This window comes from Copadichromis virginalis, linkage group LG11, assembly GCF_057382275.1.
Source record: "Copadichromis virginalis isolate Kocher_CV1m ecotype Utaka linkage group LG11, C_Virginalis_male_GT1.1, whole genome shotgun sequence".
Taxonomy (NCBI): Eukaryota; Metazoa; Chordata; class Actinopteri; order Cichliformes; family Cichlidae; genus Copadichromis; species Copadichromis virginalis.
The window spans coordinates 38182836-38200712 of record NC_140628.1 but is presented as its reverse complement, the minus strand read 5'-3'; the positions used below and the strand labels follow the sequence as shown (position 1 = coordinate 38200712).

General features: G+C 39.6%; 2 protein-coding genes across 3 annotated transcripts in view; one reads left to right on the top strand and one right to left on the bottom strand.

Moving 5' to 3' along the window:
• Positions 1–17877, top strand: part of gabbr1a (gamma-aminobutyric acid (GABA) B receptor, 1a) — a 132993-nt gene that overhangs the window by 89761 nt on the left and 25355 nt on the right. For both annotated transcript variants that reach the window (XM_085472344.1, XM_085472345.1), the window contains 2 exons: positions 9772–9922; positions 16525–16657. In XM_085472344.1, the coding sequence (XP_085328470.1) occupies positions 9772–9922; positions 16525–16657 (284 nt within the window). The remainder of the gene's footprint in view (positions 1–9771; positions 9923–16524; positions 16658–17877) is intronic.
• Positions 1320–4200, bottom strand: LOC146699427 (uncharacterized). The gene is made up of 4 exons (XM_085472343.1): positions 4024–4200; positions 3172–3328; positions 2934–3010; positions 1320–2461 (listed from the first exon to the last, which is right to left on the bottom strand). Exons 1-4 carry the CDS (start codon positions 4054–4056, stop codon positions 2165–2167), a joined length of 564 nt encoding a protein of 187 aa, XP_085328469.1. The 5' UTR covers positions 4057–4200; the 3' UTR covers positions 1320–2164.

Below are 17877 nucleotides of genomic sequence, written 5' to 3'. Positions count from 1 at the left end.
GAGGAGAGAGACTTTGATTAAATTAGGATACCAAGGCACGTTTTCAAACAGTCAGTGTGTTTCAGTTGGCTGCACATGGCAGATATCGCTGGATCCAGAAAGAAAAGAGAAGCCTGCTTTCTTGTGTTGAAGTTGGTGTGAATGAATGTCGCGCTGCAGGTTTTAGGAGGCTGATGAAAGGCTCAGAAAACAGTCATTTAATCTTAAATGTGCAGTCAGTCATTTTTTGTGGTTATTTAATAGAGTAAAAAGCAGATATTCTACTCATAAATATACATAGATTAGTGTATAATTGTCTTCCAGCAAACTGATGCGTTCTCATAAACTCATAATTAATCCATTAAAAGTAAATAGGAGCGCATAAATAGGGACATTTAAATCATCCCTGCACCTTCAGACTCAACATATGAAGTATTACACCCGTGTTTTATCCTCTTCATGTCACATCATCCTGTTCCTCCTCACCCCAAACCTCAAAAGTAAAGTCAGGTTTCTAACATGGAAAAACACGCTTATTTATTCCTAATATTCTAGCGACCCCCCAACTCTGGACAGCTGACAAAATCCAGCTGAACAACACCAACATCTGGTTATAAGCTAACATTATGCAGTGGCCCTGTAGCCCCTTTTGCACAATTATGATTTTTATATCTTGAAGGTAAAATTCTAACAAAACAGATTCTATCTTTGATTTATTTCATTGCTTAATGTGTTTGAGATGGATGTGTGTTTCAGTTTTCAGTTTTATTTGTCATATGCAAGTTAGCCCAGGGTCAACATTGCAATGAAATGTGTTTGACGAGCAGCAGTCACTCAGCAGCATGATACAGTAGGAGAAAATATAATAAAATAAAATAATAAAAAAATAGAAAAATAGTAAGGAGCAAAATATTAGAGAGACATGGTAAAAGAGAAAAGACGACTAAATATATATGTATCTATAAATATAAATACACTAGTGATTAAATAAGAAAATCTTGAAAAGAAATATGACGGGAGGGCAGATGGGATACACTCTCAGAAATAGGGGTACCAAAGTGTACCAAAAAGGGTACAAATGCTTGTCGCTGGGGGTGTTCCTTTTTGAAGGACATTTCTGTACCCTTTAGGCTTGGTACATTTTTGTACCTTATGAAATTGTACCATCTGAAGTACAATCATGTACTTTCCTAAGACATAAATGTACCTTGAAACTATAGTACAGAAATGTTCCCTTGAAAAGGGTACAATAGGGTACCTATGAGGGTACCCCCCCAGTGACAACCTATTTCGTACCTAAAGAGACAAAAATGTACCCCCAATAGTCCAAAATATTTGGTTATTTAACCATTTATTTTCAATAATACAATCACATCAAAGCATTTAAACAACCACAGAAATACATCCTTGATTACATTCGTATATTGCCATAGGACATGTCAAGAAAAATACATTCATTTAAAAAAGTAAACAATCACATAAAGACATTAAACACCTGAACACAATGGAAAATGTGCTTGCAATCACGTCACACAGAATACCTCAAGGACACAAACAGCCTATCATCAACTAAATACGTGTCTAGAGCTTGAAAGTCTAATTCATTTCCTGGATTGAACAGGATCCAGTCATTGTCAACTGCCACTTGGTAAGCATGGAAATGACATTCATAAGTGCGAGGAAGTAACAGTTTCCCACACAATACCCTAACAAGTATCAACATTCAAAATATACTTGATTTTAAGGAATATAGGTATGGCTTTAGTGTGTACATGGCCAACTACAAAAACATCCTCAAGTTCATATTTGACACTGCTGACAGATATAGCAGACACATGCTGAAGCACTTTATCCTGAAAATGCACATCTGTAAAACTTTTGTTCATTTCCAGAGCATTCTGTAAGTCACCTGGCAGAGATGAAAATGGCACACTGACACTTGTGCTGAGTGAATGTTCAAAGTCAACAAGCAACTTATCTGAAGAAAACTCCCAGCACTGTTTCATTTGATGACGATTGCTAAGAGTTGCAGTGATGTTTACAAAGTTTTTGCATTTACTCGCTAGATTTTTGAAATATTGATGCTTGCTTTCATATCCCATACACCACAAAGGGCGAAGAGGACCATACATCAAAATCAGCCTTGGGTAGTGAATAAGGTAGTGACACTTGGGTGGGGGCATATTTAATAGAGTTGGTTAAGTACCCTGGTGACACTTACTGGCAGGGGTTTGTCTCCCTGGTCTCCTATGTTGACAATGCAGTTCTGAAGAAAGACAAGTGTTTTCTTGAAGTATGCAGGGTAGGTCATGTTGAACACGAAGAAGGTGGAGAATGCTGAGATGTAGGCCTCATCCAGCGAGCGGCACGAGCAAACATCCACTCCTTCAACTGTTACAACACAGCGACACTGTCTTAAGAGGGCAGTTGTCCAACTCTTATCCTTCATTCGAATGGTTGGGTATGGACTCGTGGGAGTATTCTGCAGAAGAGGAAGAAAAACATTAGTATACAGTATGTTTAAGCAATATGTGCCAAGTGGATTTTCAACAGATTCCTCAAATTACCTTCTTTATTTGCTGCAAAACAAAACTGTCTATTCTGATAACCTGTAAACATGGCCCCTACTCCAAACAAAAAGCTTCTTGACCAATGACTGTTGTGGTAGTGTTTGATAAGCTGCTAAAGTTTGACATAATATTCAAGGGCAAAAGCAATCACCCCTGACAGTGACAGTACCTGTGAAGAAGAATTTCCCTAAGGGGACAATAAAGGTCTATCTATCTATATAAACACCAGACAAAACCCAAGAGCACAGCAGCACTGTGGATTAACAGCAGTGTTTCCCCTACATTAGCTTAGCTGTGATGCTGAACCGCAGCTGAATTCAGCTCCATGCCAACAAAACACCGAGAATGAAACTTGTGGCCAAAGGCTATGCATCATGCATTTACCTCTCCAAGGATGATGAAATCTTCTATCTTCTCCTTGAAGATGGATGGCAAGAGAAGTGCCCCCTTGAAGTCAATTCCTAGGTCATACAGATGCAAATGCACTTCATTAGATTTTGATAGCATGCAAATTCCCATTAACATGCTCTTCACATGACACTATGGTACATCAATTATCTTTGGAAGAGAGAGCAAATGAATTGTCACAAAATTTACTATTTGTATGAGGTCAAATTAGCACCTGTAATGTCTTCAGCCAGTGCATTCTCTCTTGCCTCCATGTAGACCTTCTTCAGTGGCAAATCCTTGGTCATTTGAAGAACAGCAGTGAAGTTTTTGCTAAAGCGGCGACAGATGTTGTCTTGGCAGGGATGCATTAAATCAACCTCATCACACAACTGGAAATGAAAAGAGCATAATAGACAAAAGAATGACATTTTACATTGAGGATTTAAACTTTTGACATGTTTAAAGACACAGACTGGAGATAAATGTAAAGTGCTTTAACCCTTGAACAAAAAATTCTAAAGCTAATAAACAGATTGATTAATCAGTTAGTACAGAAAATAATAATAATCAGATTTAGAGACAAAAAAAATCATTAGCTGTTTCCCCAATCATCTTAACAATTCTTGGGTTGCAGACAGTGTCCCTGCGCAGAGCTTACAGCTCTCATATTCGAAAATCCCAAATCCCACTAAGTAGGTGAAATGGTTACAAATGTGTACCTTCCATTGTTTAAAATCCCTTTGAGCGGGAAACAAGTTAGATGCGATAAATTTTGCTTAGAAAACATTTTTGTTAATAGCTATATTTACATACTAGCATGTTTTGAGAAATTATTGATTTTTTTACATTGTTGTACACGGTTACTGACTATTTATTGATAAAACACTGGAATACGGCGGGCAGACAGACGTTGAACATTCCACCAACAGTCTAAATAGTCCACATTTGTACCTTTCTTTGTTTAAAACTTAGCTAACTGCTAGCATTCACCCATGTTAAAGCTAGCTCTTCGGACTTTTGCTAACTCTACTGTAAAATTACACGTTGTAATTTTTATAAAAACACAAAATCACACCCGACTTACCTCTAAACCTTTGCGCCTCGTCGTCTGACACATCAACGCCTTCTTCCATCAACTTTTTAAGGAGCTCCTCCATCGATAACCCCCTGAGAGTCATTTTCTGTGTCAACGCTAGTCAGCGCGGAGGCGGAGCACTCATCGCTGCTGGCTTTTCAGCCTTTGGGATTAATGCGCGTTGCGAACTTGATACATGAAAATACAACATTGTGGTATTAATGCGCAGTTGTTTAGAAACCGTTATGCTGTCTTGGCGAACTATATTTGTAACTTACAAAATGTAGTCACCGTAACATAAAAATCTGCTTGACATTTTAACTTCCAAAGAACCTCGGTTTAACTTGATGTTGCAAATTCCATAAAAACCTCACAATTAATGAACAATTCTAGGATGTAGTAAAAGCAAAAAAGTAAATGGCCAAACATAACAGTAAAATGATTTCACGTTTTTGAAAGATTTAAAACATTAAAAAATTATAACTGGAACTTAATAAAATGGAAATGGACCAGTTTTTTTTAACATCATTTGGTTGTGCCTGCATGTCATTGTGTGTTTTTTTAAAAAATATAATTTAACATAACTTACACAAAGGTAGGTTACAGATATTCTTTGCATCATAGGATAATTTACGTACAGAGGAGAGGACCAACAGATTTGATTATAACATGTAGCTTTTATGAGCACACTCACATCTCATATGAATTTTACAATTAACCAGGCCCATCCAGATTTTCCCATGCTGACCCATTACCACGTTCTGCCACTGTCACTGCAGTACAGGTCAAAATGGTACAGATTTGTACTTTATTTCAAATTGTACCTTTAAAGGGGCATTTCTGGACTTTTAAAGACCAGTATTGTACTTTTAAGGGAACATTTTAAAAAAATGTACCTATAGGTACAAAAATGTTCTTCTCTCGTACCTCTATTTCTGAGAGTGTATTGCACAGGAATGAGCAGCAGAAAATTACAGTATTGCACTTTTAAATATAAATATCAATAACAATAAAGTGAAGTGACCAGTGCAGATTATACAGAGTACTTGTGAAGCTGCAGGGTAGCTTCGGAGTGCGTCCTGTGGTGTGTGTGTGTTTAAGTGTTGTGTGTGGTCACATATGCATATATAAATTAGAAGGCAGATCATTGATAACAGCGGCACCGGTCGGTAAGTATTCTTTTTGGTGTGAAGGCAGTTTGTGAAATAATCAGTCTTGTTTATTTTTCTTCCTCAACATGATTTGTCAAAGATTATTTCATGTATCTGAGCACAACCTTTGCTATCTGTTCTTTCATCTTCTGATTTGTGTCCATATATGTAAAATCAATATGTTCTGGATTGGATTTAGATTAGAGGGGCTGGAGGGATGTTCATGTTCCTTCATGATGTCATAGGTTACTGATTGCTTGGCCATTAACACCAGTGCGGGAAAAGATGCTGGTTTGGATTTAAATACAGTTGTTGTCTTTCAAAGCTTTGCTGACACACACACACTTTCTCTAGACAAAATACATGCTTCAAATATACTTCCTATTGAAACCCATTACTGGAAAAACTGTGTTAACTGGCATGACAGAATGTGACACTGTGTGACCATTAACCCCAAAAAATAGATACTGAAGAGAGAAGCATCCCTGTCTACTGGTATCATATAAATAAAACTGAATAGAGCTGTAGGTGGAAAAAAGTAGAGCAAGTGCCGACGTGTCCTTCCTCCAGGGATAAAAAGAAATAAATAAAAATGACACACTTTTCCAGCAGTTCGACATTTTCAACATCTAGAGTGATTATTTCTTAGAAGCTCGGTTATCCCGTCTTTATTTTTAGGATAATGCTGATTTTTATATCAGCTTTTCTTTTTAAAACACCATTAACTTTTACATTTTGGAGATGAGCTAAATCACAAAATGAAAAATCTGGTGAGTACAGACGAGAATGAGACGCTATCACGTAGCACTGTCTGCTCCACTGGCAGTAAAAGCTCAGACTGAGCACAAACTCAGATGTAGTACTCTATTTTCTAAACTGTCTCCTTGAAAGATCCATTATCACCACTACCCTAAGAACATATAACCTGTAACCACACCTATTCACACTTTTACAGGGAGGGGGAGGGTAATAGCCGACCTCTTGAGGTATCAATCTCCTGACTGAGGACAGCGCTGCTGGGCTTTCTGTCACTTTTTTAAATAATGGCTGGATTTCTTTCTGAATTTGAACCTGGACACTTTTTTTTTTTCTGCCACAAGTTTCACTTTAGACTTTATTTACACGATGGACGTCGACATAATGATGCCAGCCCATTGGTTGGTGGACTTTACACTGTAGCACTTGATGAACTTTTTGAGTCCAGACGGTGTAATATTTAGATGAGAGGGTGGAGTGCTAGCTATCAGCTAACACCAGTGAGCTTGGTTAGCTTCTATGTATGTAACGCTCAGACATGCACAGCTAATTAGAGAGAAACTACAAGAAATGAACCAACCACAACTGAAACACAAACTTCCTAGATGGTCTGCATCTCACTGTATTTTATATTGTTTGTCGAATGATTTGATGCAGAGTTGGACCAAAGCTGGTTTACTAACTCGCTTTGCTGTGTATCGTGGCTCACTTCTCCTTCAGTAACTACTTCACTGCACCCACATTCCCCCTTTTTGTGGATGACTAAGTAAGGTGACCGCAGCTAGCAGCGTTTTTCTTGCTGTTGCGGCAACTTCTCTGACATACTTTCCACTTCAATCCCGCTAAGTCACACTGAGTCACTCACACAGGTGCAGTGAAGCTGTGGTTACTGGGTCGAGCGAAGCACTGGTGAAGGAATTATTTTGAACTTAATTGGCATTCTGTTGTCGTCTCTGTCGACTCTCCTCGGCTCTATTTCCTGAGCAAATGCTAGCTCCTCTGTGGCCTCCACTGTTACTCACTGGTGTTTGTTGCTGGTGTAATGAAGTCAGTGCTGTTTGGTGCTCTTATCATCATGATATTTGATTCAAATGGTGTGCTGCATGTTAGAAAGTTAACCATGGTTTCTGACTGAGACTATGAATGCTTTTGGCCATGAACAATGAAAATGTGATAAGATAACCTTTTCACAACAAGGTCCGGTGCACTGACCATCAAAAAACTGGACTGACTCATTTAAAAACTGGAATCTATCCACACACCCCAGAACTGTTTATCTGTATGTGATTTTCAATACTGCAAAGTTGGGCATTTTAACATGCATGTCTATGGGGACTGACTTGTATTTTGTGCCATTGCCAAACGGCCATTAGAGGAACTGCAGTTTTTGGCACTTCCACACACAGCAGCACATATGATTACGTGGCATGTCGAGTCATGACTACCTGAACAATGAAAGAACTTTTCTATCAGCACCAAGTGACATGCTTGAGACTGAGAGTCTTTTTTCAAGAAAACACAGCATGTTTTGGGGGGGGTTTTCAGGGTTTTTCAGTGATGGACAGATATTGAGATTGTGGCCTCCATGATTTTCTTCCATGATTTGTTTTCATGGTCTGATCTAGAAAAATGCATTTAGCTCAAAATATTATTCAACTAGTTCAAAAATACTCACCTGAATAAATGACAGGTGGACAAAAATGTTTTCAAAGTATAAATTATAACCACACAATCTCACTACCTCACACTGACACTGTGAGTTAATAAAATCATGCACATTCATACCTCGGGGGGAATTTAAAAGCATCACGCCACCAACTGCATGACGTCGGACTGTGGGAGGAAGTCAGGCAGCGAGAACGCGCTAACTCCACACAGAAAGGCCTCGGCCAGACGCTGGATTTAAACCAGGAACCTTCTTGCTTCAGAAGTGCTAAACATCGTGCTGCCATGCAGCTCTTGGTGTGGAGGTTATAATTTATAATGTATGCTTTAAAAAAAGAAAAGCATTATTAAAAGCTTTAAGCTGTCTTATCGTGGTATTCTTTTACCTGTTGTCACTATTCCAACTGATGATGATGTTTTTGACCACAATCATCAGTCTCTGCAACATCTGTGCACCTGTCAGGTTTTCAGAATGCTGACGTGGTACATCGTATTGGGACAAAGTTTCACCAGTGGCACTTTAAACTGCTTCATCCTAATTTAAGTATGGCTTTCTGACCTTATTTAAATGCCCATCAGACACTCAGGATTCATGTTATTCATGTTTAAACATTTCACCTGCTTCTAGACTCCTTTAAATAAGAGAAGGAGAGAGAGAGAGAACAAAGGAGCAGTTTGTGAGAGCGAGTGAGCATGAAGGCAGAGATGACACTTCACTTTAGATACTGCTGCATTATTGAATGTAATTTTGTGTTTAAGAACAAATCTTTTAACACTGAATGTTGAATCACGGTTCTTCTCCTGCTCTCTTTCACCCTTTTCTGTAACTACTGAATCTATCTAATAAAGATAGAAAGGCGATAGAAATTGTCTTTAAAAATGCATCGAATCAGCCTGAGAAGCTTCAGTGACTCAGTCATTATGAAAAGTTATCAGGAGTTATGGTTTCTACTTAACAACACTAAATGGTACTTTAATTATTAGATTCTTAATGCTGCTCGAGCAGTTTGTGCAGTCGTGTATTGAGACATTCATTCATGTTTAGCGAGGATGTGTAGAACCGCTGCTTTGGTTGCCATTGTCTTGGCTTCCGTTGCAAATATAAGGAACCGTGGATTTGCTTTTAACCAGGATATTTGCTCCGATGCACACATAGAACAAGAAGTCTCTGTTAGTCAGGCATCTGAAATTGAAATGAACTGTGCAATCATCACCGGCACTGACTGGTCATGTTCACAGAATAAAAGCAGGAAGGGCAGTGGAATAGCAATGAGCGGTTATTTCCCAGCCAATTAAACAAATGACTGTTTTCATGATTAATGGACTCATTGTTTAATCTTTAAAATGACACAATTATGAGAGAAGGCTCTTTCATCTAAACATGTCTAATCATCACATTTAAGAAGCTGGAATCAGCAAAAATATAGTTGTTATGAGGGGGTAGCTATGGAAACAGGCAAGTTTTAAGCATGTTTCTTGTGACATCACTCACTTTTCAGGTAAGAGTTTTTTACTTTAAAGTCAAGCATGTAAATACACCAAAGTACAAATCGTTACAGTAGTTATACAATAAATAATTGGGAAGCGTATCTGTAACCGGAAGGTCGCCGGTTCGATCCCCGGGCTCTCTGTCCTGGTCAAGACACTTCACCTACTGACTACTGGTGATGGCCAGAGGGGCCGATGGCGCGATATGGCAGCCTGGCTTCTGTCAGTCTGCCCCAGGGCATCTGTGGCTACACCTGTAGCTTGCCTCCACCAGTGTGTGAATGTGAGAGTGAATGAATAGTGGCATTGTAAAGCGCTTTGGGTGCCTTGAAAAGCGCTATATAAATGCAATCCATTATTATTATTATTATTTATGAGGTTGAAGTTTTTCCCATCAATGCTTTTTGGGATGTAACTGCCTGTGAAAAGTATTAAAAGAAGTATTAAGCTACATATTTAGGAGCTGTTGTTAAAGAGTTACATCTAACATATAAAGAACATCGTATCATCATCCTTAAAGTGCTCTGGATGACAGTACAACCCAGTGCGGCCCTCACCCAGTTGCCAAGGGTAATTATTTGAAGCTGTGAGTAAAGGAGGTCTTTAAAGGTTATTGTCTCATTAATGGGATGTTGGGAGTATCCGAGCAGTAGAAGCATTTTCCCTCCCTTTATTTCTTTTCTCTCTCTCTGTTCAGGTGCTGGGCCTCCGGCCGATCGGACAGTGGTGATTGACGAATACAGGTACCTGTCTCAAAAGCTGTTTGCAGCCGTGTCCGTCTTCGCCGGCCTCGGCATCCTGCTCGGCATCGTCTGTCTAACCTTCAACATCTATAACGGGAATGTCCGGTGAGTCCTCGAACACTCGACATCCACATAGCCTGAAATATTCTCCCCTCGTAGTCTTCGCTTATTATTTTGCATTCACTGTCGTTCTGTTTATCTTGCTTTGAGTTTTTTTGGAGAGGTCATTGTATAAGCTGCTTCTCCTGCACAAGCCTTTTACTTGTTTACTTTGGATTCAAGTGTGTGTCAGTGAAAGTGTGTTTGAATATAAATAAGTGCCTTTGTGAGCACACCAGACATTTTTAAATAACTGTATGTTTTACTCTAAAACTCAACAGAAAAATTATGCTCCAACAATTTTCAGAATCAGAATCAGAATCAGAATACTTTATTGATCCCTGGGGGAAATAATTTTTTGTTACAGTGCTCCATTTTAAACCAACATTAAGACAAGACAGACAATACACTAACTAAGAATAGTACAATATATACATATATATACATACATACATACATAAGTCACTTATAATAAATATTTGGAGAAGAAACATGTGTAGTTGTAGCAGCAAACAGTGTGTTAAGTGGATGCGTTGTACAGGGAGATGGCCACAGGCAGGAATGATTTCCTGTGTCGTTCAGTGGTGCTTTTCGGTAATCTCAGTCTCTCACTGAACGAGCTCCTGTGACTGACCAACATGTCATGGAGTGGGTGGGAGGTGTTATCCAACATTGTCTTTATCTTGGACAGCATCCGCCTCTCCGACACCACCTTGAGGGAGTCCAGCTCCATCCCCACAACATTGCTGGCCTTACGGATCAGTTTATTAAGTCTGTTGGCATCTGCGACAATTTTGAGACTTAATTAGATTTTTAAATAAATCCAAAATGTTATAGTGTCAGCTTTTCAAGTGTAGTAATTATTTTGTTTTCATGCTTTACTTAATTAATTGTTTTTAGGTTTTAAAGACTGTTAATGCCACAAAGTTTGGATCTTGAAATTAGCTGTGGTTAAGTCACGCAAGGAAAATCTTCCTTTTAAGATGGAGTTACAGATGAAATGGTCAAACAGCCGAAACTAATGAGGGTCATGTCTCAAAGATTCAAGAGACAGCTTTGTTACACAAAAGTCATCTGTTTGGATAAAAATCTGTGAAGTCAGAGGAAATCAGATCTTGTAACAACCTCCTGCTGCTCACAGAGACCTCATCACTTACTGTGTTTGCACTCCAAGCGTGACTTTGAGTTTTTCTTGGATTTAAAACAGAGCTCAAAATAATTCTCAGAGATCTTCTTCTCCTTTGAGGTTAATGTAAATGAATGGCATGCTGTGTCTCCAGTTTGGGCATGGCTTTTTTTGCTATCTTGCTGCTGGTTTCATTGTCACAGCTTAAACGTAGCTCTAGAGCAAATGCAAATAAATTCACTTTAAAAAAAACTGCCTTTTGAACTAGGATTTATGAGCTTAATACATGTCTGTGAAGCCAGTGGAGGATATCTCTGAGGTCTCTTTAACATAGTATTTTTATGTTTGACCTGGGTCAAAGTGATTTACAGTCCCACAAGTCCACAAGCTTATCAGGAGATTTACTTATTTATTTTTTTCTTTGGAAAGCTGGAGAGGTTTGTTCTTCTGAGGATCTCTGGCTGACTCGAGTGTGCCAATCAGGCCCTCCTCCACCTTTGATTATATTTCAAAGACAATTTCACCACGGGCTGCTTTCAGCAGCCAAAACAGTGCGAGTCAGATCAAATCAAATATATTCAGTAAGATGTTTTCACAAAACAGGTTTGCACCAGCTGCCTTGTTAGGAGACAAAACTCCAAAATCAATCCACCTTAAAACAACGAATGAGTCAAAAGCAATCACAGACGAGAAATCCAACGAACTGAATCTGACACGTCTGACCTTTCGATGTCTCAGCTGCAGCTACAATAAAGTTCAGCAAATGTTTGACCTTCCAGGTGATTTCACACCTGTAGTTCAGTTAATTTGGTTCGCCTCAAACGGAGAAACAGATGTTTGCTCTTCAGCTGCGTTTATAGAGCAGGAAAAAGTGACTCAGATCTGGGTTTTTTCACTGAGCTGAATTTTAGAGCGTACAAAAACCACAAACAACAAACATGAGCTGCAATAATGCCATATAAACACCTGGGGAGTGAAGTGCTCAGCGCATCATGGGAAGTCCCCCAAAAGCACATCCATCTAGCGGCATGACTAAAGGATGGTTCAAGGTCGCCTGATCCACCCCCAACTATAAGCTTTTTTTTTTAAAAAAAGGACATTTTGAAGCCTGCTCTTAAAAGCAGAGGGTGTCTGTCTCCTGAACCTGAACTGGGAGTCGGTTGCACAGGAGAGGGACCTGGAAGCTGAAGGCTCTGCCTCCCATTTTAATTTGAGAAACTCTAAGAACACAAGTAGACCTGCAGTCTGAGAGCAAAGTGCTCTATTAGGATAAAATGGTACTATGAAGTTATGATGTTGGCTAATCATTCAGCACTTTGAGCACAAGGAGAAGGAATTCAATTTAACAGTGAGCCAATAAAGAGAAGCTAATAAACGAGACGTATAATCTCTCTTTCAGTTCAGCTCCTAGGACCACTGGATAATAAGGAATTACACTAGTCCAGCCTTCCCAAATGCAGAGTGGTGTGAACAGCACAGATCACATGGACTCATTCCATTCAGACCATTTAGATGTGCATCTTTAATCTGAGCAGTCAAAATGGACTTTATGTGATCAGCCATGAGAATCCCGTGGAGGCACTTACATGTATAGTTAACATCTTCATCCCTGAAACACCCTGTACTGGCTTCAAGCAATATTTGTTACGAGAGAAAAAAACCAGAACCATTTTTCAAAGGTCAAAGAGGCCATCTTATAAACATGGATGTAGTATTTGCCATGCTTTATTTCTGTTGCTTCAAATAAAGCTGCAAAGCATTCAGAGTTTGGGCGAAATTATAGTTTAAGATAGTTTAAAGCACCGGTCCCCAACCTTTTTTGCACCACGTTTATGCCCGACAATATTTTCACAGACCGGCCTTTAAGGTGTCGCGGATAAAAACAACAAAATAAAACCAGTACCGGTACCAAAAAAAAGAAGATTTATTCATAACACACGTGAAAAGACCCAGGAAAACCGAGTTAACGATAAAAACGATAACAAAATAACGCTGAAAACCGATAAAAACCCTGAAAAGCAGACATTTCACACCTGAGCCTCAACTCTCGCGGCCCGGTACCAAATGACTCACGGACCAGTACCGGTCCGAGGCCTGGGGGTTGGGGACCACTGGTTTAAAGGACATAGGTCTTAAAGCTGAAGCGCCTGCATTCTTTTTCATATATTCCACCCTGGCTGAAAAAAGCTTCCAGTAGAATCGAGAGAGAACAGCCCTCAGCTCATTGACTCTTTGACCTCAGTAAACACTTGGCTGATGACTTTATGCGCTCAATCGCAACTTTCAGGATATAAAAAAATCAACATGGAGTACATTTTATAACGCTTTGGTAATTATTACAGTCAGGAAGGAGAATTAGCCAATGAGCTTCCTGCATCCTTGGTCTCACAGTCAGATCCATCTGTTGTCATGTTTGGTTTTGAAATACAGTCAGATTAAAGTTTATTCTCAGACTCAGTGTCACAGTGGCTGCACACATTTTTATATATAGTGTATGTTCCAATAACTTACTGCTGTGAGGTTGGCATGTACTTGGTAGTTTACAGTTTTCACCTGAAGTAAAGTCATTATTGTGTTTTCTGGAACCTTTCAAACATCGTCCAACGAACTGATTCTGCTTTCAGGAAAGAGACTGAAAAGCTACTGATTTTCAGTGTTTTCTTGCTCTGAGCACCACAAGGCAAATACAATTTATTTCCATTACATTCATCGGAAGGCAGACATCTCTACACGATCTCCAATACTGGGAAACACAGCACTACAGGCAACAGGAAAAATACTTATATTTGATTAGTGGTTAACATTTCTTGTAAGGGATTTGCATCCTGAAACCCTGGATATTTGTTTCATTGGTTCTGGCCCAGTTCTGGTTGGCACAGGCTTTTTTTAAGCAAACGACAAAGTCATACTGACTCATTAAATGGGTAATTTTGCATTAGCACAGGATACAGAAACCAAATTGTGGTGACTGACAGCAGGCTGTGCAGCACTCTAATGCTTCTGATCTATATATTTATGCTCCCTGGTGTCACATACATCACATACTGTTATCGTGTGAGAGCAGTCATGCAGAGATAAAAATCGAGCACAGAAGGGGAAAAAAATGACAGTTTTTCTTCCAACACTGGCCTCAATCAATCATAATTCAAAGCAGCAGTTCAACGCTGTGCATAATAAAAGGAGAAAGCAACACTTCATGTCAGAGAATAACCCCCGCAGCACCTCATACGTCAATGGTATATAACAGACTGAAAGGTTACTTCAGATGTTCTAGCATTCGTTAGCGAGTCAGAGAGTGTACATGTGAATGTATGTTTGTATGCGCTCTACATGAGTGTGGAGCTGTGCTGTAAATAAGCAGTGCGGCCCCCCGGGGATGTGCAAGGGCAGGTCAATGGGATAAAAGAGTCAAACGTGCACACTCTGCTGCAGGGGATCGGCAGCCTGAGCAGAATATATTAAAAACTCTTAAATTGAAACTAAATCTCTTCTTGGGAACATTATAATGCTGAGAAGGTCCCTGGAGGAATTTAAATAAACACATTGTCTTGAACAGAGAGAAATCACTGTGCCTGTTTTTTCTTCTTGATTGTCCATTTAGCTCCTGTCTCTTCTCCCACACTCACTATCGTTTTTAAATATGACTGCTGCAGCTGCAGTGCAGAGGCAAAACTTTCATCTGATTTTTCAAAGCAGGGTGTAGACCACGGAGAGCTTAAAGACACTGTGCAGCTTCCAGACAACTATTGTTATTAGTCGTATTCAGCAGTGTTGCCTGCATTTGGGTGCAGCTTATGCTCACATGCAGTGTGTGTGCTAGCACCGATTACACTATCCTACTCTTAGGCTCCACTGTTTTATATTGACTACTGGATGCCATGTATGTTGTATAACTGGGAAACCAACAAATGCAGAAATGGTAAAAAGAAAGTACTCCAGGTTTTTCATACCATAATAAAAGTCATGTGGTCCTTAGCAGGTCTTAAAATGAGGTAAATCCAGCCTCAGATCCACTACAAAGTACACATGTACTGCTTCCATAGGAATTCTGATAATCAAATTACATGTATAGAAACCCCAGTGAAGAACGAGTCAGTCCACAGGCTTATGGAGGCGACCAAGAGAACCTTTTTAATTCAGTTAAATTATTTTGTAGCACCAAAGCACAACAGCAGTTGGCTGAAACCTCCTAGGACCTGGCGTCTACACATGCAGACATCACATTCTGGGTTGTCTAGACCACACTACTAAATTTTGCTCTACAAGGGCCTGATATACACTTACGAGGACATTATGCTGCCACTGTTCTATCAAAATTTAAAACGAATGAGCTCATATGTGGATATCAGGCCCTTGGAGCGCAAAATTTGGTAAAAAGATAATTCTTTGTTTTTACATTCATCAGGTCCCAATCAGCCGAAATAGCAAAGAGAAATTAAATATGCATGTCATGAAAGAGTTCGGGTCTTAGGAGGTTATTGTACTTTATATTGTAAGGTACAAGACCCTACAGTAATACAAAGAAAACCCCATCAATCAAACAATCCCTTTTGAGCAAGCACATGGCAACAGTGGGAAGGAAAAACTCCCTTTTAACAGGAAGAAACATCCAGCGGAACCAGGCTCAGAGATGGGCGGCCGTCTGCCGTGACCGGTAGGGGGCGAGGGGAGGAAGACGGGACAAAAGCCATGCTGTGGAGGGAAGATCTGAGTTTTTAAGCTGAACAGTCTGTTCACACACTGGCAATAAAAAGTGTTTACTTCATGAAAGAGAGGTAAATAGTGCACCTCCACGGGGAATGTTTGCTACTGTGGCAAATGTTAAACTCTGTTTAGAAGGTTATTGAATTAAATCCCCTCAACTAAATCAGACAGTACTCAACTGTTAGATTTTTACAGGTATCTGTGATCCCTAGGAAGTGAGTCATTCTCTCTTTGGCAATCTTTCCTGTGAAGATACAGCAAGAAAACACCCTGACCTTTTGTGTTTGTGTGTTTGTGATAAAAACCTCTACAAAGCAGACTAATGATTTTTCCTGTATTTTATCCATCTAATGCCGTGCACACAACAAATAACCTTTTTTTCTTTGTGGCTGTATGGTGAAAAAATGCCTCACCTAAAATTGTCCTCTTGCACTGCTCACAGAAGATAGGACGTCGCCTTCTGTCTGCACTAATTAGACTAATGAGTGCCAATCACACATCAAAGGAGATGCCCGGGGAGGAAGAGTGTTTCTATATTTGGACCTTCTCAGTGTGATGAACACACCAGGAGACCGTCCAAACAAGCAAATCAGGATGATAACATTTTAATTTAAAAAAACCTACAAAAAAAAGGATGAGCTTTCTTGGAGCTCGCAACAAAACAATTATCGCCTGCTTACAAATTCATTGAATCTACCTTTAAGCTGAAACATGTTTTTTCTTATTGTGTTTTTTTTCTCTTTATTTGTGTTCCTGTGTGAATCTGTTACAATTTCAGGTACATCCAGAACTCACAGCCCTACCTGAACAACATGACAGCGGTGGGCTGCATGATGGCGCTCGCTGCTGTGTTCCCGCTGGGGATTGATGGTCACCATGTCCAGAAGTCTCAGTTCCCCGTCGTCTGCCAGGTAACAAAGAAAACGACACAGGGAGGGAAGGGCAAGTAGTAGCCAGAAGTGAAGAGGAGTAATCGTGTTATTGTAGCTACAAATATATTTTTCTAGTGATGTGATACCAGTAGCTGAGAACTTGATAAGCATCAACAAGACACATTATTGGACTGAAAAATGAGGCCAAAATCTTTCTTGAGTGGCTCCAAAAGTAAAACAATCCTCATGGACTTTAAATGCCCAACTTTATATCAGAAGTGCACAAAAGTAGCTCAGGACTCTATAGTTAATTTACAGCTTCATAACTGTATGTGTGAGGGGTGCAGGGGATATATATTTTTAATGTTCCTTTTATTAAGGCTTAAAGTTCACGTGTGCTTTGACAGACGGGTCGATGTTTCCTCTAGAAGCTGTTACACTTCTCCTCAGCTCACTGGAGTTGCAGGATTGAAGTGTTTGAGGGTGCTTTGCATTGTTGCTTCTTTTTAGAGCAGACCAGTAATTTGGGTTGCCGTGCGTGTAATTTTTAATAACAGAGCTTCCAAGAATGTGCTCTATTTTTGGTGAGTGAAATTCTGTTTTAATGTGTGATACTTTTCCAGGTGATGTACTCAGGGAGGAGTGAAAAGTGAAACCAACATGAAGTGGTTTTTTTCTTCAGGCCCTGTGTGTTCTTGTTAAAAAGGGGGGAAAAAATCACTCATCTTCCTCACAAAATGAACTGAGTCTCACCTCCTTCAGTCAGAGACATCGATAGAGGAACAGGTGATAAACGTATGGACAGAATAAAAAACAATCAATAAAAACAAAATTCAGCTGGGATGCTATAGTTAATCCAACACATCACCCTGCTAGCATAAAAATTACTTGGTTGGTTTAAGAATATTTTAATTCTGATTGTTGATAACAATGTGAAACTAGTTAGTAGGTTAGTAGTGTCAGGACACGGCCACTTTATTTGGCACACCTGTTTAACTGTTCACTAAGACAAATATCTAATAAGCCAATCATGTGGCAGCAGTGCATAGCCAAGGTGACCTGCTGAAGTTCAGACTGAGCATCAGAAAGGTTGTTGGTGCCAGATGGACTGGTCTGTGTTTCACAAACTGCTGATCTACGGGGATTTTCCTACATAACGTCTTAGATTAGAACTTAGATAGAACTTTATTAATCCCTCGGGTGGGTTCCTCTGGGAAATTCGATTTCCAAAAAAGCACAGCACCGACAGAGGTTACAGA